Here is a 23,899-nt window from a genome sequence, read left to right as displayed (position 1 = left end):
GGAGAGTTAGAGGGAGTGGGCCTGTTAAAAAATGTGGGTTTTCAGATGGGATTTGAAGATGGCGAACGAGACAATGTTCCTGATGCCGGGGGGAGGGAGTTCCATGGCCCCGATGGTGGTCAGACGGGCAGGAGTCGCAATGAGGCTGATAGATGAGCCAGATTAGTTTGACAGACGAGATCTTCCAGGTCTCGCGATAAATTATCGTGAGGCCTCCTCCTCTTCCGGTGAGACGGGGCTGACTGGAGTAAACAAACCCAGGTGGTGTAGCTGGGCGGTAATCAACCAAAGAAACTCTTGGTTGACTAAAGCCCTGAAATTTCGGCCAAAATTGACTAATCGACGGGGGGTAGTGGGTACGGCTCTTTTATTTTGAAAAGACCCGCAGTCGCGGCTGGAGTTCAACAGAGTCTGACGGCTCTGACAGCGTTTTGCATTACGTTCATCTGCGCAATATCATAGCCCGTGATATCCGACAATAACTAGCAGTATCAGCACAATAAGTGTTGAGGAATACAGAGCGAGACTGAACAGCGCAGCTTCGCGGCTGAGACACAAATAGACCGCGGGACGCTGCAGCTGTTGCGAGCGGGTGCGTCTGCAGTTATAAAACCAATCAACGATTATTAGACTAAAACATTGAAATATGCTAATAATGTTGATATGTTCATACTTAAAACGGACGGAGCAACCTTAGCTTAGCGTTTTTGTCATGTTTGTAGTAGCGCTGTGAAAAGCAAACTGTTGCTTGCAAAGTTTGCATTTCACTTTGTTCTACTTGCTGCCACATGAAAAAAGCTGCCACACTCCTGATGTCTTTGACATGGATGCGACAGGAGGACTGACTGTAGCCTAACATGAAAAGCTCAAAATTCACGTCTAATTAATGGCAACGCTAATCTGTCTGACTGTCCTCATAAGCCTCGGAGCAACAACTCACTGGGCTGGACTAAACCAAAATAGTGGAAAACAAGGGGGGTGTTCTCTGAAGACAGGCTGTTACCTGTGAAGCACGGGCGCTGTAAAACACCCCTATTAGCATGTGGTACTTTCCTCCTAATGAAATTTAGTCGACCAATCACAATTTTGGTCGAGCCAGAGCGTGTCGACCAATTAGTCGACCAGTCGACTTTGACTTTACAGCCCTACTTTCCAGTAGGGATGGGACTTTTTTGTCGACAAAACGATCGACAATCGACACGTGCGCACCTCGACAAAAAAAATACGAGTAAAAAAAGTCGAAGTGTCACAAACGCGTAAAAATTACGACCAAGGAGGTTGAGTAAGCTGTGCACGAAAAGGTGATCCTGCTGTCCAGGCTCCATGCGTTCTCAGATGATGGTGTGCGCGTCACCGGTTCGTTCTCTCGAGTGGCTGTGCGCGTCCAAGCGCGCGTGTGTGTGCGTGCAGTGCAAGCGAGGTTGCGCTTAAGTTTACGACGGGGGTGGGGGACATAACACAAGCGCTCCACAAATGTGTCCAGCCATGGCAAAAGGGTTCACAAGTCTACTTTGGGACATTTGGGGTTATTTACAGATTCTGAAAGTGTGATTTCTAAGCTTTCCAACAATGTCAAACACATGTCCATCTGATCATTTTTGAAGAAGATGTGGCCATTTGAATGTAGGCACTCCTCAAACTGCTTTAGGGAGAAATTCAGCCTGAAAGATTTCGACCTTCTTGAGGAGTCAGGCCAATAGCTGCTCATTTGCATCACATTAACATGGTCACAACACCCCACCCAGTCTAGCTGTCAGTGACATCTGATGTCTGTTAGCCCACAGGACAGTATAGCAGTTTGAAAAAAAAAAGGAATGACTGTAGTTCATGTCAATGTAGTGTTATTTGCCTTAAGTACTTCAGTGGACTGATAAGAATCAGAATTTACTTTATTGATCCCCAGAGGGAAATTATTCTGTTACAAAAAGCACTTGAATAAAAATGAGAAACAAGAAAGGTGAAAGATAGATACATACTTGAAATATCAAATAAAATATATCTAAGTGTGTGAAGGAGAGTTCAATATTTTCCAGACCATGGACTATATTATCATCTTCAATACCAGTTCCTCCCCCACAATGTGGCTGTACCCACTCTGTCCATCACAGTTGATATGCGGCTAAATGGTGACATCACAAGCACACCCTCTTCTGCTTACTCTTCTGTGCTGTAACCTTTGGTGCTGGGCATGTGAAGTAGTTTGCCTCATCAGAACAGAAAGGCCTGATTTTTTCAAAAAGATACGTCTGCCTGTCCATGGTCAGTCCAGGTGGGGCCAGGACGGGAAGACTGTCAACAGGGGGCAGAACTCCTGGGTTGCGCAGTAGCTGAAACTCGATAGGCTCTGCATCACTGTGAGTTTGAGCAAGCACCACACCTGGTCTGTTAGCATCAAAGCTGTGACAGAATAGAAGCACACAACAGGATATTTAAAACATGGCTCACTGTTCACATGGAACACCATCATGTCCATTCGTGATTTTTTTATTCATAAAATGCAGAATTTTGAATATAAATACCTGTGCTGATAACTCTTGATCTGTGGGAGCTTTCGAAAGTAGGGACTCAGATGTGTCTGCCAGTCAATGGTCTTTACTATCACTCTGCCATCTGCCGTTCCAACAAGCTGCGGAATATTGAGGCGACTTTCAGGAGAGCTGTGTTCCACTACCTGAGAGTGACAGAGTTGACAGCAAGAACCACAATAAAAATAATTATTTTACTTTTCCCCCCAAAAAAATCACATTTTACAGATTACATATTGTATAGAAATCCATTTATACACATACCAAGAGCCTTAGCCGACCTCATGTATAGACAACACACTGAGGCCTTGGACACATGGGTTGGCAGCAACTTCACATGCCAATCCTTATGCCCAGGATTCTGAAAAAAAATAACAAAATACTTGTTTCAGATCATGGTTCATGTTAACAGGCACTTTATCACTGAATCAGTATAGATTGATCAGTAGTATTGCTTGAATTATGTGTGAATGCCACACCTTTATGTGCATGAATTGCACGTGTAATTAACACGTTCATCACACATTGTGTTAATCATGTGTGATTCATGCATGCAAAGGTGTGGCATTCACACATCATTCAATGCAATGTTAGGTTTCGAACACGGGAGTTTCGTCTCAAAGCATTTGAATTATCAAACTGAACCTGCGGGTGTACAAAATCTCAAAGAGGGCCGTGACATGCTCCTCTTACGGCTTATAATACGCTCATCTGACCGAACAAAAGTTTCGATGTGCGCATCATTCTCATTGTAATAATACAGTACCGAGCTAGCGAGCTAAGCAAGCACAGCTAATAACAATGTAGCCAAACGGCGTTATGAAACGCACAGTGGATTATTAAAAGACAGCGTCCCTATGTGCGTCTGTATGTGACTTTGAATGAACACTAACATAACATAGATTAACAACGTTAATGAAAACTCACCCCATAAGAAACTGAAAGGTATTCCGGCAGACTTCAGTGCCTCCGATCAGATAAGAGGTCCGGGGGTGCTTCCTTTTCGTCAGTTTTACGTCTGTTCGCCTCCAAAAGTCCAATTCGATAAGAGATAGAGCGGTGCTGGCGTCATGTCATCATCTCAGACAACTACTGTGTGTGTCCTGCTTCTCTTCCAGCCGCGGAAAAATCCATCTGTTTGTTGTTTTTGTGACGATGAAGTCTGCTAACACGTTAGCATAAAGATCGCTAGCTTAAAATGCGAACAGTCCACAAACAGCCTTCTCTGTGCTTTCTCTGTCCCTGTCCGTGAAGAAGCTGTTCAGCCACTGACTTATTGTCCTGTTCTCTTTGCCTTCCTTTGTCAAACAAAGCTTTGATGATGACTGCTTTGATGATAATCACGCTTTAATTTCGCACTGCACACACACACACACACTGCACACATACGCTGTACATTCGACACACTCTCTCTCCCCCTCTGTCTCTCTCTCTCTCTCTCTCTCTCTCTCTCCCTCGCTCTCTCTGAGTGAGAGCTGCATATTAATTAGCCATGTGTATTCTCCGTGATCGTCAGCTGATTGGCTGAAAAAGCAACAAAGGCTCTGGAATGTGAGATCGCCACACCCAAACTCGGAGCGATTCACAGCGATAAAACAACCTTAATTCAAACACAAAGCTTATGGTTTTAAGACCCACAATACTGTGATTTGAAGCAGGTAGTGGCTTCTTCAAAACTTCAACTTGTGTAATTTTGAAAAAAACGGAAATCCCTCATTTTGAAAAAAAAAACGTTTTCCTGTTTTTCTCGTTTTGCGCTCGGCCGACTTGTTCCCGCTTGGTCCGTGGCGGGTCACAAATGGAGACGACATCTCATCCAGTCAAGATCACTGTACTTCACTCTGGTGGACACCTAACGAGCGCGTGCTGGCAGCAAAAACTACAGCCAGCACGCGCCTGTCTATACCCGCGCGTCATCACAACATCGTTTCGGTGGTTACCGGTGGAAAAAAAGGGCGTTATTAGGGCGTCCTGCCTAAAAGTAGGGCGTCTAATTTCTTATTATTTTCAGTACAGGGCGCCCCCAGGACGCCCGTCGCCCTGCTGGCTAAAAGCCTGCCGGGAGTATGTGGTGATAAAGGATTGCTGTCCCCAGTTCACTGGTTACTGGTTGTCAATCATGACATAGGGTGAGCACGGTGGAGTAAAATCTTTTGTTGACCGCAATCATGCGTATTTCAGGGTTTTTTGTTATTAGCACTAATTTTTGAGGTGGTTAATGTGCATAGAAACTCGGCGAATGCGATAGTGGCATAGGGCACAAACCCGTTGGATGAGTATGAGTGTGTTGGGCTTACTCCAAAGTTTCTTGACACATTTTGGGTAATTATTTGAAGTGAGAGAAAGTAGCCAAAATTGCATTACATGCAAAATGTTAGATTTTTTCTGTCGCATATAAGTCACACATAATTGTTCCGATTTTAACCAAACTTGGTAAACTTGTTGCTTTCGCGATTCCAAACAAATTTATAATGTACTTTCATTAGCTCGGACCACCAAGTTGGCCATTTTAGAAAAACAATAATGGCTAGTCTATACATTTGAACAAAATCATTAAAAAGTTAATGATTAAAAGTTATGATAGGATTTTCTCTACTTCAAAAGGCGTGGCCTCAGTGCTTCGACAAAGTTGACATTAAAATTAATTAAAAGGAAAAGTACTTGGATGAGTACTAATATTTTTTTAAATGAAGAGGTGCTTGTTGCTTGCTCAACTTGCTCAATGTGTAGGCCTTATCAGCCAGCTTTATCAAAAAGGAAAGTTTTAAGTCTAACTTTAAATACAGAACCTCCTGAACTGTCACTGGGAGGAGGAGCCTGGTAACTGAAGGCTCAGCCTCCCATTCTGCTCTTACAGACTTTACACTACACTGTAAAGCAGCTCTGAGTGGTCATCAAGACTTGAAAAGAAAGCACTATATAAATAAAGACAATTTACCATTTATAACAACTGGTTTCTTTAAAGGAAGTAAAGTGAGCTAAGGTTTATTTAGTCATGATAATTTTCCTCACCGGCCCAGCATGTCTCCACCTTTCTCACAACATCTGTCAGTTTCAAGCCGCTTCTCTTCACACTCTTGACACATAATACAGGAAAAGGAAGGAGTCTGGCGTGCAACCTCTCTGCAGCTTGCATCGTGCAAGCGAGGCCTGCTTGATTGATAACTTGTTATCATAGCAGACTGTATGCACATTATCACTGTGACGGATGAGGCGTCGTGACTATAACATACAGTGAGCAGCGTGGTGCGTAAACAGATGCCGGAGTGGCCCCCACTGAGTGACCCTTTGTGTGCTGCTGCTGTAGCTCATTAGGAGAATGACATGAATGTGTGCTAAGAGAAACCATGTTGGATTGTAATCAGTCCTACTTAGCATAATTAGCGATTGTCAGCCTTCATCCATTAAGGCCACATTATACTTCTCCGACTGCGTAATGCGTTATCCGACTGTGTCACCACGGAGACGCCTCGAGCCTTTATACTTCTGCGTCGTGGTGACGGACACGCGCTGCAATTTCCCGCCCGATCAGTAGGGGTCGCTGCGCAAGGTTGTTCTGCTTCAGGCTACAGTGAGCAATGGCGTCCGAGAAAGAAAGAGAGAGAAAGATTGTTGTTGTTGAAACAGTTGCTGTTTCTCCCTTTTCTGTGTGACGGAACGCAGTTTTAAGATAATTTGAGGCGAGAAATTGGCCATTTAGAGTCTAAACATGTGCTGTGTGTGTTAAGATATGACGTATTTATAGTTTGGCAGCGGCGTTATCGGCTGGGATCAGCTCCGCGTCTGTGGACGCTCGGGTGCTCACTGTGAGCCAGCACAGAGCAGCTTCGCTCTTTAAAATGTTCACGTTCCAAGATTAGAAAATGTTCGCATGCCGAGATTAGAGTATGATCGCATTCAGAGATGAGAAAATATTCACATTTAAGAAGCTGAAAAATCAGAAAGCTTGTATTCATTGTGGGAAAAAAAAGGTTGACGATTAATTTAGTCATCGATTAGCGATCAATGAATCGAATAATGGTTGCAGCTCTACAGAATAATACGCCAGTGTTGCCTTTAGCCCTCAGGCCCCGTCCACACTGAAACTGAATGAAATTCTACGTTTTCCGTAAACACAGCGTCATTTCAGGTATGCTCTTCATCCACTCCACTGTGGTGCTCATGCCAGGCCTGTACGTGGCACTGTAGCATTACTACACCCAAACCAGAGAAGATGTATACTGTGTACAAAGTTTGTTTTCTTCTTCTTTTGTCTCCACAGACAAGAAGAGGAAAACAATGAAGATAAGCAACAGCAAATGCATGCACAAGACTGGGACTATGACATCATTGTTTTACTAAAAGTTGTGTATTGGTTGTTCATATAAAAACACAATGGTTGTGTTTTGAGATTTTCCCACTCTGGGACCTGCTTTCATTTCTGTATGGATAAAATGCGGATATGATTTGGACGGCCCCTTACTCTCCTGTGTTTGTTTGTACCATTGCAGACATGGAGAGCCCAAGCTCCAGGCTTGGGAAGCTGTCCTCACCGGGGCTGCCAAAGGGCCGGACTCCCAAACATGGACATCCCCAGGAGACTATCAGAAACGTGCCAGGCCCTGAAAACAACAAACACAGTGAGTTTTGAGCTGCTGCACTTTGTTGAATGAAGACACACAGACTTTACTTCTTTCTACACAGTATTTCCAAACAGATTTTGTCTTATATGGGAGCTGGGAGAGCTCTTGTTTGTTGTTTTCTCCTGGACTGATTCTACCATGTAAGCCATTGTTTGTTGTGTTTGACTCATTCCTAACTGCCAGTATGTGTGAGTTTACCAGAGAGGTAACTTTTGGTGTCTCAAATGTGTTGTAAACAAGCAACGCTGTGGACAGAAGTTGCAATGTCATGCTGGAAAATAGTAGATGACCACATTATTAACACGTTCACAACATGATTACGGAGATATTATAGCTGGTCGTATATTACATGATGTGCTGTTCCTTCAGATATTCTGACCCTACACCTGACAGCCAAACAAACGTGACAACATTATTAATAATTAATCAAGTGATGGGACAATATCCGATCATTGCTCAGTGAAAAGTACTTAGAATTACTTAATAGTGACTAATTTCAATTATCATGATAATCATGAATGGAGAAAAACATTTTTCAAGAGTGACTTAAAAATCTACATTGTGTCACATGTAGGAAAGTGGGTCGCCATGTAGAAAGTTTGGGAAACACTGCTCTATTATTTTGATAATCTATTAATCTGTCGATTATTTTTTTCGATTAATTGATTCTTAATCAGATAAAAAGAAAAAAAAACACAATTTGATTCCACAACGTCATGTTATACACCGTTATTCATCTAATTATCGTCAAATTTGTTTCCATTTTTGATGGACAAACGTACGATTTCAGGCCAATTTAAAAACAAACATTAATGGACAGAAATACCCTCTGTTTTCTCCAGTTTTGTTGATGGATGAGTGATAAATTAACTTACTACAAACATAGCGTAAATTTCCTTCACCCATGGCTCCAACATGCTTCCTCTTCAGGTGCTCAAAATCAGCACATTTTGCACCTAACGCTGTCCGAAGCTGTTTGAAGGCGTGAATCTAAAGTGCTCCCATACTTTTGATGACTTGGGTCGTACACTTTTCTCTCTGCTAATGTTGTTCTCTGCTGTGTCCGCCTCTGCCATTTTTCAACACTTCTTCCAGAATCACGTCACGTGAGCTACACAAGTGTGGCATTGGTTCTTTTCTTCTTCTCGACATTCAGCTTAATGGTGCTTACCACCACGGCTTTGGTTGGCTTACTGCCCCACATTAGGGGGTAGCAACTGTATTATTAAATTAGTTGGCAACTATATTAATAGTCGATTTAATCAATTAAATTAATTAGTTGTTGCAGCCCTGCACTGCTCTAGGCTGTTTGAACTGGGTTTTGATATATGAATTTGAGCCCCAAAGTTTGAACGACTATTAGAATTTCGGACACAAACGGACAACCGTGTTGCAGTCACCTGGGAGTGAGTGCTGATTGCAGACAAAAGCCAGATATTAGCAGGTTGTCAGTGGGTTATTTTTGTAACCAGTGGAAAATGGGCTCTAGTGTGTGATGTTTGAAATTGTACTTCTGAACATGTGTGAAACCTCTGTTGCTTCCTCCATCAGTTTACAAAACATAAAAACTGCCTGTGCTGCCTTTTTTGAATGGGTTATATATTTTTTGTATACAAAGATTCTTTGGTTCCCTGTTCTCAATGTACAGTAAGTAATTCTACACCTCGCACCACAGAACGGCCTGGAAACTACAACATTTTCCCTCAGACTGTCTCAGAGTGGAGAGAACCAAATAAACATGTATTGCCAAGCAGTGACATGATTGTAACCCAAAGCCATCTGGATGGGAATGGAAGATTTGTAAAGAGAGAGCCATACAAGGGAATTATGATTCAATCCAATAACAAGCAGATCATCATGAGTTTTTTAATAGAGTTAGGCAGACTTGGAAAACAGGGGCTGTTTTAATATGACCCAGTTGTTTTTGTTTCTACAAAATAGCCTCTAAATCCCAGACATACAGAGAAAACTGGACTAGGTGGCGATGCTTTGGATTGTTTACTCCCATGTTATCCCTGCAGGCTGGATTAGCATGCTCGTGTGCTTGGGAAACACATTTATTTGCTTGCTTAATTCATCTCTGTTATATCCTATCACGCTTAGTGATGTGGCACAAGCTCAGAGTTTGTTTTCCAACGCGTTTGTTGCCTTTGCTTGTACAGAATTTATTGTTGAAGAATGCACTGTATTTATGTTTTATAGACATTTTTAGTCTTTATTACTCGATAAAGAAAAGGACTGTTTGTAAATCAGCCTTTGGTAAGTCGGTGTCAGGATCTGCCTTCCTCGATTGGAGAGTGGAGGCGAGGATCAGGAGAAGCTCACTTGGCATAGACGCAGCTAATTAGAAAGGTGTGTGTGTGTGTGTGTGTGTGTGTGTGTGTGTGTGTGTGTGTGTGTGTGTGTGTGTGTGTGTGTGTGTGTGTGTGTGTGTGTGTGTGTGTGTGTGTGTGTGTGTGTGTGTCTGTGTGTGTCTGTGTGTGTGTAATGCTGTAGCAGGTGATGGCTTGGTTTCACGGGACTTTCTCTGGTAATTTGACTCAACTCTGTCTGTGTGTCTTTTTCATTTTCTGTTCCTCTTCACTCTCTTTGAGAAATACCCATACAGTCCAGAGTCTGTTGTTCTTGGGGCGTTTTTTAATGACAGCTTCCAGCGTAATTTAATTGCACAAGATAGAAATCCACATTCCACTATGTTGTAACTGACAAATTGTCTTGTTTTGTTGGGAAGTTTGCTCCTGTCTGGAACGTCACCAGGGGATCCCCTGCCTTTTAGAGAGAGAGTCTTAGTTTGTGGATCAAGTTTGACGTGATTATGGCTTGAATTTCAAGACTTACTTACTTGGAGAACCAAACGCAAACAGTAATGATTATCTGGGCACAAGGGGAAGCCTAAGAAATACATGATCTACAGTTGAGTTGTGTTGGAGTGGGTACATTTTTGCGTACCCGCTCTGCCTGGTACCAGGTTCTTTGCTAATGGAAAAGCAAATTAACCAATGCCGAGGCGTGGCGGGCGAGCCGGTGGAAACACGGCATTAGTTTCCATCAAAGATCTTAACCTTGTTTTACAAGCCATCCTTTCATGTTTGGTTTTCTTAGCTCACTCTGTCTTCAGTGACTGTAGCTTTCCGTAGCTAATGATAAGGAGAAATTCTACATTGCTAATCATAATAAGTCTCACACTCGCTTGTTTGTCCCCCGTGGGGCTGTGTGCTACGGTTTGGAGAAACAAAAATCATTCATGTGAAATTGCTTCCTGAAGAGTTTTTTTCCACGTTGTACTCAAGTTTGCTCTTCAAATAACGTGGCACCACGTCATCCGCTCTCTTTTTACTGGTCACTTTTCATTTTTCATTCCACATGAAAATGGGGGTCAGTAACTTGTTCCATTTCATCTTCATTCATTTAAGGTGATAAGAAGGAAGGAGTGCACTCAATGCTCCCTGGACTAACCCCGGATTTCCACTGGACGTTACAGCCGCGGCACGTCAACGGCGCGGTTCTGCTTCGTTCTCTGCCCAGCATCAATCCCCACCGGGCGCGTTGCAGCAGCAGCACGGTGCCTTGGGAGCCAGCGGTATTCACGGAAGATCACGCGATAATCTCGAACGGACGCGAGTTTGCGAGATCCCCTGATAGACTGTGTGTATAAAGGACACAACAACAACACAGCTTGAAGAACTATTGATCTGGTGTCTCCACTTCAACAATCAGTCTCTCGTCGTAAATTATGACTCTCCGAGACGTTCTGATTAATTGACTGTTGACCAGGCAGCACCGGTCACGACGTAATGTTGATGTGAAGTTGTGACAGGCTATATGACCTGCGTATTGTGTTTTATTTTGAAAGGGGGGCAGAAGTGTTTTACTTTGAGTCTGTGTCAGACTTCCTGTCTGGTGCGATCTGCTCTGTTGAAATTTACACGGTTCAGCAGCGGCAACGTCAAAAATAGAACTGCTACCTATCGAAAGCGATTCGGCACAGCGAGCCGCTTCTGGGACGCTGCTGAGACGTTCTGCAGCGCGCCCGGTGGAAATGCTCGCATTGATTAGAAAAGAAGCTATTTTCAGCTGTGACCGCGCCGCTGACGTGCCACTGGTGTAATGCGTCCAGTGGAAATCCAGGGTAAGTCAATGTCAGTCAGCCAACATTTTCATTGTTTGACAGCAGCTCTTATTGGTTTCCTTAAATTATGTCCCCTGAATTACACTGCAGTGTTTATATGCAGAGTTGAAAAGACTGAAAATTGGTTTGTGTGCGTCCCGAGAGTGTTGTGGTTGAGCTGTCACCTTGCCACACCAGACAACTCACAGGAAAGGATGTGGTCCTTGAGGGTGACATGTTCTCTGTATTTCTCTCTCTTTTTTACTCACAGACATTAATCACAGTCTTGTTGCATTACCAGCAAGGTTTTTTTTTGTCATTTTTCTCTCTCTCCACCCATACGCAGAGCTCTTAAACAACCAACTGTAAAAAATCTGCCAAGTGCAGTGGGCAAGCAGCTGAAATAAGGCCTGCAATTGCAAATGTCAATGCAATTCCAAGGCCTTGAACACAGTGACTTTATTGTGTGACTCTGGCATGTGCGTAACATCTTAGTTTTTTTATTTTGGAATCCATGTTAATAGCCTGTTGATGTGATGTGGTGTTTGGATGTTTCGCCTTTTTTTTTTTTTTCACATTAAATATACTTACAAACTTAAAAGGATACATTTCACTGTATCAAGAATGGGTTATCACATGGGAAAAGTGAGCTTTACATTTTTTGGGGGCCATTTAAACTGTAACTAAACCCTGAAAGCATCCTCTTAGGTATCAACCACTGTTTATGGGTGTTTAGTAATGTTATTTGTTTTGTGTAAAATATTGAAACCATCGGTGTATCTATCTACTACCTCTCTGGTCCAACACCAGCTACAGCATTCACATTTTTTTCCCAACTGAAACCTGAAATTGAAATTGCTGTCAGACTCAGCTGGGTACACTCGTGCTATACATATAATCTCATACAAAACATGTATGTCCTTTTTTTGGTGTGAATGTTGAATATTGGCAGCAGTGAATCTCCCCTTGCTCAAACGTCCTCAATCCACTCCCATTTTTTTATATTTTCTGATTCTCACCTGCTGATGCCCACCATCTCCTAAATTGGTGAAAAACCAAAAGATAAAAAAATCGATAAAGACCAACAATGTTTGTTTGTGTGGGACGTAATTGAATCCCGGTGCGTTTTCTCTGCTTGAAGCTGCATCTCATTTTGATGAGAGTCCTTTGTCATCTTTGTCACACCTTTATTTGGCAGGCTTTGAGGACAGCAGATGAGATGAAGTGCAGGGAAATGGGAGAGATTGAGTTGGTGAGTCACTGTCCATAAGGAAGGCACCGCAAACAGTCTGGAGCAGGCATTGTGTGTCTGGCTCATACATGCAGTACTCGATGCACTGTTGTTGCATAAACACATCAGTGTCTCTGGATATATATACTATATATGTACATACATACACCCCAGTAATTTATAGAAATATAATGTACAGTAATGGTACGTGTATTCTTCCCGAACCATTCGGTACAGGACGTTCAGGACCAATACACGTGTACGACATGAACAAATGTTCAGTACACAAGTTTATATTTTCAAAGTATGCCCAGCAGTAACCACGCTAGTGCAGTGTGGAAACCATTGGAAAGAGTTTCCACTGCATGCTCGTTTGCGTAGCGAACCGGGACATTAAAACAAGGTACGTACCGAATCGTAAAGTAAAAACTGAGATACGTACCGAGCCACGACGCCCCTACTCTCTAAAGCCTACCACTGTGCGTACAGAGACAAAGGCTTCTGTGTAAGTGTTTGTCAAAGAAACAAATGACTGTTCTTTGTGTGTGTGTGTGTGTGTGTGTGTGTGTGTGTGTGTGTGTGTGTGTGTGTGTGTGTGTGTGTGTGTGTGTGTGTGTGTGTGTGTGTGTGTGTGTGTGTACCCTTGCACTCAGGGGGAGCAGTTGCAGGCGTAGCTAGGAGAACTCAGAGGTTATTTGAGATCATTAGACAGCTGCCAACACCCGTGGGGCCCTTACTCTTCTCTCCTCTCCTCTCCTCTCCTGCTCTGTCAGGTTTCACAGCAGTGCAGAGCAACAGTTGCAGAACAGCTGGGAGCGAGTCAGAGTCTGACATTAGTTGAACAGCTGTTTTATCCTCTTGCCTGAGAAGCAGGCTGTGGATGTGACACAATAAGGCCTGCTTTGTTTTTTGTACCGAGGCAGTCTATAGGAAACCAATTGAAGTAATAGTTTAATGAACCAAATGAAAGGGTAAAAACACACCAGGATGTCCTTAGAACACTGTTAAGTCTATAAAAATCCACTCTTGGTCTGGACCTGTGGTCTTCTGTGTGGTGAATATACCTCACATTTCATGTAGGAATGGGATACATTATATTTTATTGAGAATTTCAATTAAAAGAACCAGCAATTATTTGATTACAACACAGAGAAAATCAAAGTGTATATAGCTGGTGTTAACTTCAGTTTAGTGTCTGTGTAAACCTGCACCTGTGGCCCGTGTGTTTGGGTACATGCAGATTTTCTTTGAAGCCCACAATATAATGTACGAGGGTCTAATTGTTCTGCAAGCTGGAATAGAGTCCTCTGATTGCGGTAACTAAGACAAGTAGATTTTATTCCCATAACAACAAGAACATATCTTTCCCGAGAGCAGAATGAATTTATAATGCTTTTCTTTTGAATAGACCTTTATTTTCTAAGACAGGAATGAGAATGCATGCTCAATTTCCTTCTCAGCTCCAGAGCTGTGGCGTCGACTGCATCACCTCTCCAGCTGCTACCCCCTGACAGCTAATAGAGAAACGCTGTGTCGCCTGGAGAATATTAATACACTCATATCCATGCACACAAATCTCACTCTCACATGGACTGCTAATGGCTTTGTGTGCTTGTTTGTGTGAACTGTTTTGCGACACCTTGTTACTTCTCATTTAATTGTTTTTCGCCCTGCCTTATTTGTTTTCATTCTACCTTATTATTATTGTTGTGTCTATAAAGTAAAAGGTTACATATAATTCGTTGGCCCACTTTTGTGTCTGTGCTTGGGACTGATAGCAAAAAGAAATTTTTGTCCGTTTTGTGTCCGTATTAACTTACTATGAACTAACAGGGTCTAATGGTAAGAGATGACACTAACTAAACTTCAAACTTAATTGCTCAGTCTGTGCCTGGCCACTGCGCCAGTGATGATGCCATCCTCAGCGCTTACTGCCCTGGCTTTGGTTGGTTTACTGGCCCCACATTAGGGGGCAGCAACTGTATATAACTGTAATAGCGTAGACCCAACTAATCGATTATTTAATTAGTTGCCAACTATAATCGATTTTAATCGATCCTGGTGGAAATTTAGGTGTGAAAGTCATTCGGTGAAAAACTGTGAATTATTGGATATTAGTGGGCGGGGCTAAAACGGATGCAAAAAACTTCTATTAGATCACCTGGTGTCTGGTTTAACATACATGAACGAAACTTGGCACATGTGTTTATTAGGTTGAAGCAGTCAAAAACGTAAACGATGACCTGTGCTCTAAACCCAACAGGAAAGCCGCTATCTTGGATTGAACCTGAATTCCAAGGCGATTTTGCACAAATGGTATTTGAACAACTCCCCGTGTGTGTGTGGGTTTTCTCTGGGTTCTCCAGCATCCTCCAGCGGTCCAAAAACATGCAGCTTTGGGGATTAGGTAAATTGGTCACTCTAAATTGACCCTAGGTGTAAGAGTGAGAGGGAATGGTTGTTTGTTTCTATACGTATATGGCCCTGCGATGGACTGGCGAACGGTCCAGGGCTTTGTCACTCAGTGACATACAGTTCTATCCTACATACAGTTCCTCCTCGCCCTGCTCTTTTCCATATGCACACATACACTCACTCATCCTTAGCTCTTTCCCTCTCCTGAAGTGTAGAAAGTGCAGGGTTGATGAGTGCAGGGATTTGATTGTGGAAGGAGAAGAGAGAGCAGTCCCTGCCCCGTCCTTAGGGAGGAAACTCACATAGAGAAAGACCAGGTACAAGGAACAGTGAGGAGAGAAAGATATGGGATGAGAGAAGAGAAAAGCAGTAGAGTGAGAGATGGAGGGAAGGAAGAATGGAGAGAGAAAGAAAGAGAGCTAGAGAAAGCTGAGGCAGTGGATCTGCTGTGTCACAGTCACACAGGCTATAGCTGATATATAGCTGATCTCTTTGGCTCAGAGGATGGCCTCTACCTATCCACACACACACTCCTCCTATGTGTGCACAGTCACACCTGTCACTTTCATGTTTCTCACTCTTCAAAACCTCCAAAATAGCTCCCTGTATTTGTTTTTTATGGTATGTATTTAAATTTGATTTGACTCAAAATGTAGTGTGTTAACCTGGATTTCCACCGGGTGCGTTACAGTAGAGGAACGTCAGCGGCGCCGTTGCTGATCGCTTCCATTCTAATCAATGTGAGCATTTCCACCGGCTGCGCTGCAGCACGTCTCAGCAGCGTACCAGAAGCGGCAGTTCTATTTTTGCCGTTGTCGTTGCTGAATTGCATCAAGCTCAACAGAGCAGATCGCACCATACAGCAAGTCAGATATATCTGTGAGAGACTGATTGCATTATCAGTAAGTAACAAATCAAAATGTAAAAAAAAGATTTTTGGGACGATTCAGGACGATTCGGGATGGTTCAAAATGTTTTTCGGGACGTTTTCGGGACGGTGGTGAAAAAAGTTAATTTTAATCCCTGGGTGCCACCTACCGCTGTCTATCAATCACTGCAGTCAGTAGAGTCTCAGCTGCCGAGCAACCATGGGTTGCCCGTTACGCTGCTCATGCTGCAGAAACAATGGAGAGTGAACGAGACTCGAGTTTGAAGAGGCACCGTCTTCGTTTAAGTGTGGGATTAGTTTGGATTCAGCGCAAACTACGATGAGAATGGGAAAAGGACTGTCAACAAGCAAACCACGGTGTGCAAGCATCGGTTATGCAGCGCAGTGAAGTTAGTTTTAAGTTGGATATTCAACAGACATTCACTCCGGGTAATAAACGTCTCCCTCGCATCACAACGTTGAAGTTGGCTCCACATTCACCTACAGTGCGACTCTGAGCAAGCTTCTCATTTACGTCGTCATCACCTGTCTCTTTCATTTGGAGCAGCATGTGTATTTGTAGTTGTAGTTTCTGTGAGTGAGTTAAAATTATGTTTATTTGTATTGGATAGCAATAAAAATGTACGTTTAATTTGTGTGGTTTCATCTTTGCTGTTTAATTTGGTCTGATGTGCACTATTGTTTAAATAAAGTTTGTAGTGTGATTATGTCTGTGCTTTTAATTATTTATACAATGCAATATTGCCTTTGCTAGTCTGAGTAGTTTTATATTAAGATATCGAAACCGTACCGATACCGTGGCACCAAAACCGTGATACTGAACCGTGGGAAAACTGTTCCAGTGCATCAAAAAACACAATTCTTGAATTTTGATTTGGCTGGGTGCTAAAAGTGTTCCAATATATGTAGAAACAACACATGCAAAATATTTTTCCAATACATGATGATTTAGGGGTGCCACTGCACAGCTGTTTTTGTTGGATAAAGCGGTAAATAGTGCTCAATGGTCACCCTGGAGATCTGATGTAAACAAGACTGCAGCTCAAGAAAACTGAGGTGATCTCTCTGTTTTTGTGTTGGGTATGTATTATTACATATTACTATCATATATGTAGTTGTGTCTTTGAATACTTAAAGGTGACATAGAGTGGTCCTGTTGCACATAAATGTTAGTTATGGAGGTTTACTTACATATATTAACTTGTTTTTATGGTCAAAAACCTCCTAGTTGCTGTAAACGAGCCGATAGAAATCCTCTTTTCTGACTGTGTTTTTCTGCTGCGAGATTTCAGAGTGAACTTTCACCACCAGAAGACAGAGTCTTGTGATTGGCCAGTACTATCCAGCACATCCGTTCTCAGAAGCGCAGCGCCCCCCTCTGGAATGGTGGATGCACTGCTCCTCATTATCAAAACATTGTTTTAACAGTGTTTAAAAATAGCCGCAGTCCCTTTTATGACTTTAAACCGGAGTCAGACCCAGAGTCAGAAGACACTGTTGCTCGTGAAACACCTCCACAATGGACGTTATTCTTCTTCTGCGGTTCAATGTACGCAACCGGATGTGCATCCAGCTCTCCTAAGATGCTGCCCTCACCAACTGGTCCCTACCAGACTAACAGTCACTGCCTGGTCTTTGGTCTGGGCTCCAGCATCACCAGTGAGGATGGCATCATCACCAGTGAGGATGGCATCATCACTGGCGCAGTGGCCAGGCACAGACTGAGCAATTAAGTTTGAAGTTTAGTTAGTGTCATCTCTTACCATTAGACCCTGTTAGTTGCCAATGAGTTAGCTGCTAGAGGGTATGTTCTTTTAAGTGTGTCACCCCTTGTGTTTAACAATAAAGTCAATTAAACTTTATATGTGTGTCCGACATCCATCACTAATGCACAAAATTCAGGGTAAGTGAACTTGTCCCATTGACATCCATCCATTTTGTCTACAGGACAAATGAATGGAGAATATTGATTGTTGAATTCTGAGAAATGCCCAAATTGCCCAAATGGCAAACAAACAACTTTTACTTTGATAAACCTAAAGAACATGATACGATATAAAAGTTCACTTTATTCAATATTTCCAGGTCAACCTTTTAGCCATGAGACTAAATTGCACTTTTTTGAAATTTCACAAAAGTTCATGTGTTAGGGGGCACCCCTAAATCTCAATGAAATTAATTTTATGTTAATTGGAACAAAATGCAATGGCAGCCAAATTGATATTTTGAAATTAAAATGTTCCATTCAAATTTGATGCACCCTTATAGATATATACACATAATAAACATAAAATAATGCCAGAGTATTTTATTTTTAAATTATCATTATTAAAATAAAATTTTTAGTAGTTTTCTTAGTCTGCTCACTTGCTCGGACAGTTGGACCACCTGACATATTAGAGGATTGAGAAGCCAAAACATAAAAGAAATTATTAAAAAACACCAAAAAACAAGGCAGGCTGACGAAGATCCTCAAATTGCGTTTCAAGGAGGGCACGGGATAATCGTGTCACTCTCGACTGGAACAAAAAAGCAGAGTTTAACAGCTGCACAGAAGCACTCACATGCACGAACAAAAACCCACTGTCCACTAACAGAAAATCCTTGACAGAGAGGAGCACTCAAAAAAGTATGTTTGTCTGTGAAGACAAACTTACAACAAGACAAAGGAAAAGGGTGTGGTTAAATACACTGAGTAATCAGGGAGACGTGAACAGCTGTGACAAAAAGACACAGGTGAAACAGGTTGAGGTAATCACAGAGGGAAAAGTAAAGTGCACACAGACAGGGAAACAAGAAATCTTAAAAATAAGAGGGATTTTCACAATAAAATGACATGGACAAACGGAGCATGACCGTTTTAATCCTCTAGTCTAAACCAATAGAATCAGGCCCCGGTCTCCAAATGCGTGTGAATCACTTCATTAGCAAGTCAAAAGTACATAATTGCATATGACGCATTTGTTTGGACATTCACCTTCTCTATTCAGAACGATCTAGTGTCGCTCTGAAATGATAAATCATACCGGGAATATTCCCCAAAGCATGCTGGGAAGTGTAGTTCTTCATTAGAAACGGTTTAGTTCCAGTGGAAATAACTTTTTTCATAAACAGTGAAGACTGCTAGAGTGATTAAAAAAATGTACCGTTGGAAACTGTGGACTCTCTGCTGTCCACCCGACAGGTTTTTTTTTCAAAATGATGCTCCTATGCCGCTTTTCAATGTGTGTGCTGTAGCGGCTTTTTTCTGCTCCTGCTGGTTTGATCCATCGGTGTTTTAACTGTGTTTCGTGAACATAAGAATGGTTTTTATGAGCTTTTAGACGATTTCTGACCTTTCTGTGTATGCAGCATGTCTGTGTTTGTCAATGTTAGACATGGCTTTATGTTTTGTCGCTGCGTGTGACGCATCAGGGAAGAAGAGGCTAATGGAAATTTGTTTGGAATCATGAGCGCAACAAGTGTACCATGTTCGGTTAAAATCTAGAGATAATAACCTTCATAAATACCATGTTGCTCAGCATCGGCTGCCAGCTCGGCATACTTAAGGCTCTTTCGTTCGTAGGCCTCCTCAATAGCATCATACACCTTGTGAAGTAAGGCGGACCAGAGCACAAGGTCTGGTCTGAGGTTTGTCGTGGCGATCTCTGGTAGGAAGCACAGCCTGTGACACACACTGTAAAAAAGACAAAGTTGAAAAAACAAAAAATTTCAAGGCAACTTACTGCCAAACAAAAGATCTTGAGTTTTTAAAAAGTTCCATAAAATAATATTATTTTTGACAATCTTGTCAGTAAGAGTTGTGCCAACTCAAAATTTTAAATCATTTTTTTAAATAAAATTTTTAGATTATCTGGAGATTTTTTTTTCTGTCTAAAAAAATAATATTCGTTGATCAAACTTTTTTATAAACTCAAGATTCTTTTTTGGACTGTAAACTCAAAAATCGATTGCAGTAAGTTTCCTTGAAATTTTTAATTTTCTCAACTTTTTCTTTTTACAGTGCACATCCACCACCGTCTCATGCTCCTCCCAGCTGACTGAGGTGCATATTGTCAGCCCGATCACAGCCATTATGGAGCCCACATGACATGCTTGGCTGAGAGTTGATATAATATTTGTATAATTAATTATATATGGACAGAGCATGGGTCATACTAAGTGAATTAATGAGAAACAATAATGGACAGTATGTATTGTAGCAGAATTGTCCTGGTAATTGTGTGCTAACTCAGAGTGTTCTCTCTCTCTCATAGTGCCAGGTCCAGTGTGTGATGAGCCAGCAGAAGGGAAGAGGAAAGGTCGACCCAAAGCAGAAGTGCAGGAACTGAGGAGTATCCCTGTGAGTCTTTCTCTGTCTCTCTTTGAAGTAGAGTGGGTGTTTGAAGTGGGCCTCACTTCTTTCTTGCACAGAGCCGGCAGCTCCCCCATGATTATGCACAATTTACAGCACAGTGTACAGTAGTCTGCATGTCTTCAATTGTCTCTCCCTCACCCCTGAGCAGGCCCATATGATAGTTCAATGGAAGGAAGAGTTTAAACGCCGCTCCAGGGTTAAGTGTCCGTGTTCAGGCTGCTGGTTAGAGTTTCCCAGCATCTATGGCGTCAAGTACCACTATCAACGCTGCCAGGGGGTGAGTTACTAATCTCTGCTCTTTCCTGCTTTGCGGCTAATTCTTCCTTGTGCTTCACAATAGAGACAGTAAAGGGATTTTTTTTTTTGAAGTGGGTTTGTATGACGTATACCTCGGCATGTTCTCCCTGTGAGGTGAGGGGGTTTTCTCCTGTTTCCTTCCACAATCCTAAAACACACAGAGGTTAATTGGACACGTTAAACGGACTGTAGGTCTGGCATAAGATATCTCTGATGACTTTTCCTGGTTTTAAAGGCTGTTAAAAATACATGGAATCAACAAAGTCACCTTTTTAACATGTTTTTTTGATTTCTAATTATTTGCCGAATTTGACCATTTTTATGGGCAATTCCATGCAAATATTCTTCATTTAAAGCGGACCTAGAACGGAAGTTCCAATTAACGCTGTTGTTTTGGTGTGTATCTGCGCCATTACCTTGTTTATGAAGCCCTGAAGGCTGGAACAAACAATTCAGCCACTGCTGAGAACGCTGTGTTTTATTGTAATCTCGCACTCAGTGAGATTTCTGAAAAAACCCGGTCCGGTTACTTAAACAGCAGTTCTCCTGAACAGCGGATCCTCCTGGTCCGGGCAAATCCGGTTGCATACATTGTACAGTAGAAGAAGAATAACGTCCGTTGTGGAGGTGTTTCACAAGCGACAGTGTCTTCTGACTCTGCGTCAGACTCTGGGTCAAAGTCATAAAAGGGACTGCGGTGGGGAGTCGTGACGAAACTATATTTAAACATTGTTAAAACAATGTTTTGATAATGAGTAGCAGTGCATCCACCGTTCCAGAGGGGGGAGCTGCGCTTCTGAGAGCGGGTGTGCTGATTACATCACTTCCAGGTATTGGCCAATCACAAGACAGTTGGGAAAGCTCTCGTTGGCTGGCCAATCACAACACAGTCTGTCTTCTGGGGGTGAGATTTCAGTGTGAAACAGCACAGCTGATGAGAGCTTCAGTGAGGAGAGATTTCTATCGGCTCGTTTCCAGCAATTAGGAGGTTTTTGACCATAAAAACAAGTTAATGTATGCAAGTAGACCTCCATAACTCACATATATGTGCAACAGGACCACTCTATGTGAGCTACAGTAAACAGTAAAAAAAGCTAAATAAATAAAGTATTAGTATTAAGTATTATTATCTGGAATAAAAGGTCATTGTAATTGTTACTGTATTTTAAGTATGTAACACAGATATTAAACAGTAGATATTTTATTTTAGATTGGATTTAAAGTGTATTGTCCCAGAGAAACAATCTGTGTGCAGCGTTATATCTCGTAGCCAAAAATATCCAGATACAGTGGTTGCCATGACTGAGATATTAGCCACCTTATAAATAAATAGTATCCGCCTAATAAAATGTGTTTTACTCAGCTTTATCTTACTGTGTTTTCCAATAAGAAACTTAATTTAGTGTAATTTAGCACATTCTCTCCCACATCAAAGAGATGTTTACAGATCACAGCTCACTGGAGCTGTTGATCCACTGCTTGTTTTGTAACTTTACCCCAGTAAAGACTGTCTAATGTTTTGATAAAGTTGTTTCTTAACTAGGGATGGGAATTTCAGACATTTTTAGAGTCGATTGTCGAGGTCCATGTGTAAATTTTTTGTAAAAAAAAATTACGTGTTTGTGACACTTCAACTTGTTTTAATTTTATTTGTTTTTACGTGTTTGTGACACTTCAAATTTTTTTAATTTTATTTGTTTTGTTGAGGTGCGCACGTGTCGATTGGCGATCGATTTGTCGACAAAAAAGTCCCATCCCTATTCTTAACCCTTGCATACTGTTCATAATTAATTCCCTCACACTATGGGCCAAGTGTCGAATTCTGAACTACAGATTTGTTTAGAATGTACAATATAAATATGTGGCATTAATAAATAAATAAAGATGATTTCTCCTCACTGTTACAAAGAGCAGGCAGAGTTTATCGTTCTTCTTGTTTGCAGTGAAAAAATAAACTGGTATTATGTCCAAGACGAGTCAACTACACTTTTAAAATTATTTATTTTTAATTTTCCTTTAAAATGACTCACAGTGATGCATCTACGCATCTCATCTGAATATTTACATTGACCCAGAACAGCCTCAATGTGCAGAAATGTAGCTATTTTGGGTCACTGTAGGTCGAATCATGTCATTTCAGGTTCACAAAACTTGCACCCTGCAGCACAGGAGATGTGCAGAGCGCAGTCAGCTCACTGTAATAAACTGGCTATATACAGTGGGTACCTCATACAGCCTCACTTCAAAATACTGCAAAAAAAAGCTTTCATATAAGGCCGTAATAGCCAGAATATTGCATATATCTCAGTCTAGCATACATGAGCATAAGGCAGTGTATGATGAGTGAAGTGAACGACTTCCAGTGACAGCTGCCAGCAGTGATTTTTCAAAGGGAGGAGGACGAGGACTGTAAATCTCCTCATGTGTCTGTGTTTGTACCAGGCCACAGTAGCTGAAAAGCTGAGTCATGGCTGCCCTCACTGTGAGGCAGTGTTTGCCACAAAGGTCCACCTGCAGAAGCACAAGCTGTGGAACCATCCCGACAGTTTCACCGTGGAGGGCAAGGATGGGCAAGCTAAACCTCATAAGACTCCTGCCAAGTCCAACACCAAGAAAAGGTGACAACCACACTGACCCACATTATTGGTGTTAGTATAGGGTCATAATGCTGATTGCACAAAACTGTCCTCCCTCGTTTTGTGAATCCAGGCCCTTGGAGAACAGCCCCCCTTCTCCCGTATTCTTCAAAGTGAAGAGGATCCACGAGGCGTCGACGCCCTCACAGAACGGTGATGTGATTCACCAGAGGAGCGAGAGGAAACAGAACAGCCAGCAGATTCCACTGTCCCAGCCTGTCCTCCCTCACTCCCAACAGTCACAGGCCCAGAGCACATCGTCTGACGCTGGTGGTAGTGAAAGCGAGGGGGGGAGTCTTCCTCCGTCTCTCGCCGATGAAGACCCAGAACGAATGAAGCACAGTAAAATTATAGCAGATCTCTTGTCACATCATAGATTCTCTCTCATTACACTCACAGTGTGTGTTTGACCATTTCCTTGCTCTTGTTTTTTTTCTCTTGAGCCAGGACGGAAGCAGAAAACACCCAAGAAATTCACCGGAGAGCAGCCCTCTATATCTGGAACATTCGGATTGAAAGGTAGCTGTGGAAATTACTCAAAATTATAATTTTGTATCTCTCCTTTTCTTCCTACAATCCCCATCTCCATAAATAAAGGCTATAACCATCTGCATGACAGTCAGAGTCAGAGTGTGCTTCAGCTTATCCTTAATTGTGTCCAGCTCCAATAATGAATACAGAACACATTACATACAGTGTTCCTGAATGCGTTTGGGTAGAGTTCTTCAATATTCTCTTGTTCAGCATTGTCCACTGTTTGTTTCACTGTGCTTTTACATCTTTAATTACATACATTAATTGTATACATCCAGGAGTAGT

General features: G+C 42.1%; 1 protein-coding gene across 2 annotated transcripts in view; it reads left to right on the top strand.

The window, feature by feature from the left end:
• The window catches only part of znf512b (zinc finger protein 512B), a 75,506-nt gene that overhangs the window by 8,160 nt on the left and 43,447 nt on the right, over positions 1-23,899 (top strand). For both annotated transcript variants that reach the window (XM_083894770.1, XM_083894769.1), the window contains exons 2-6: positions 7,016-7,144; positions 20,047-20,132; positions 22,887-23,062; positions 23,154-23,422; positions 23,528-23,599. In XM_083894770.1, coding sequence (XP_083750896.1) covers positions 7,018-7,144; positions 20,047-20,132; positions 22,887-23,062; positions 23,154-23,422; positions 23,528-23,599 — 730 coding nt within the window. In that variant the 5' untranslated portion in view covers positions 7,016-7,017. The remainder of the gene's footprint in view (positions 1-7,015; positions 7,145-20,046; positions 20,133-22,886; positions 23,063-23,153; positions 23,423-23,527; positions 23,600-23,899) is intronic.

This window comes from Microchirus variegatus (genome assembly GCF_963457635.1).
Source record: "Microchirus variegatus genome assembly, chromosome: 9".
NCBI classification, from domain to species: domain Eukaryota; kingdom Metazoa; phylum Chordata; class Actinopteri; order Pleuronectiformes; family Soleidae; genus Microchirus; species Microchirus variegatus.
Note: the sequence above shows the minus strand (reverse complement) of the source record. Positions and strands in the feature narration are given on the sequence as shown.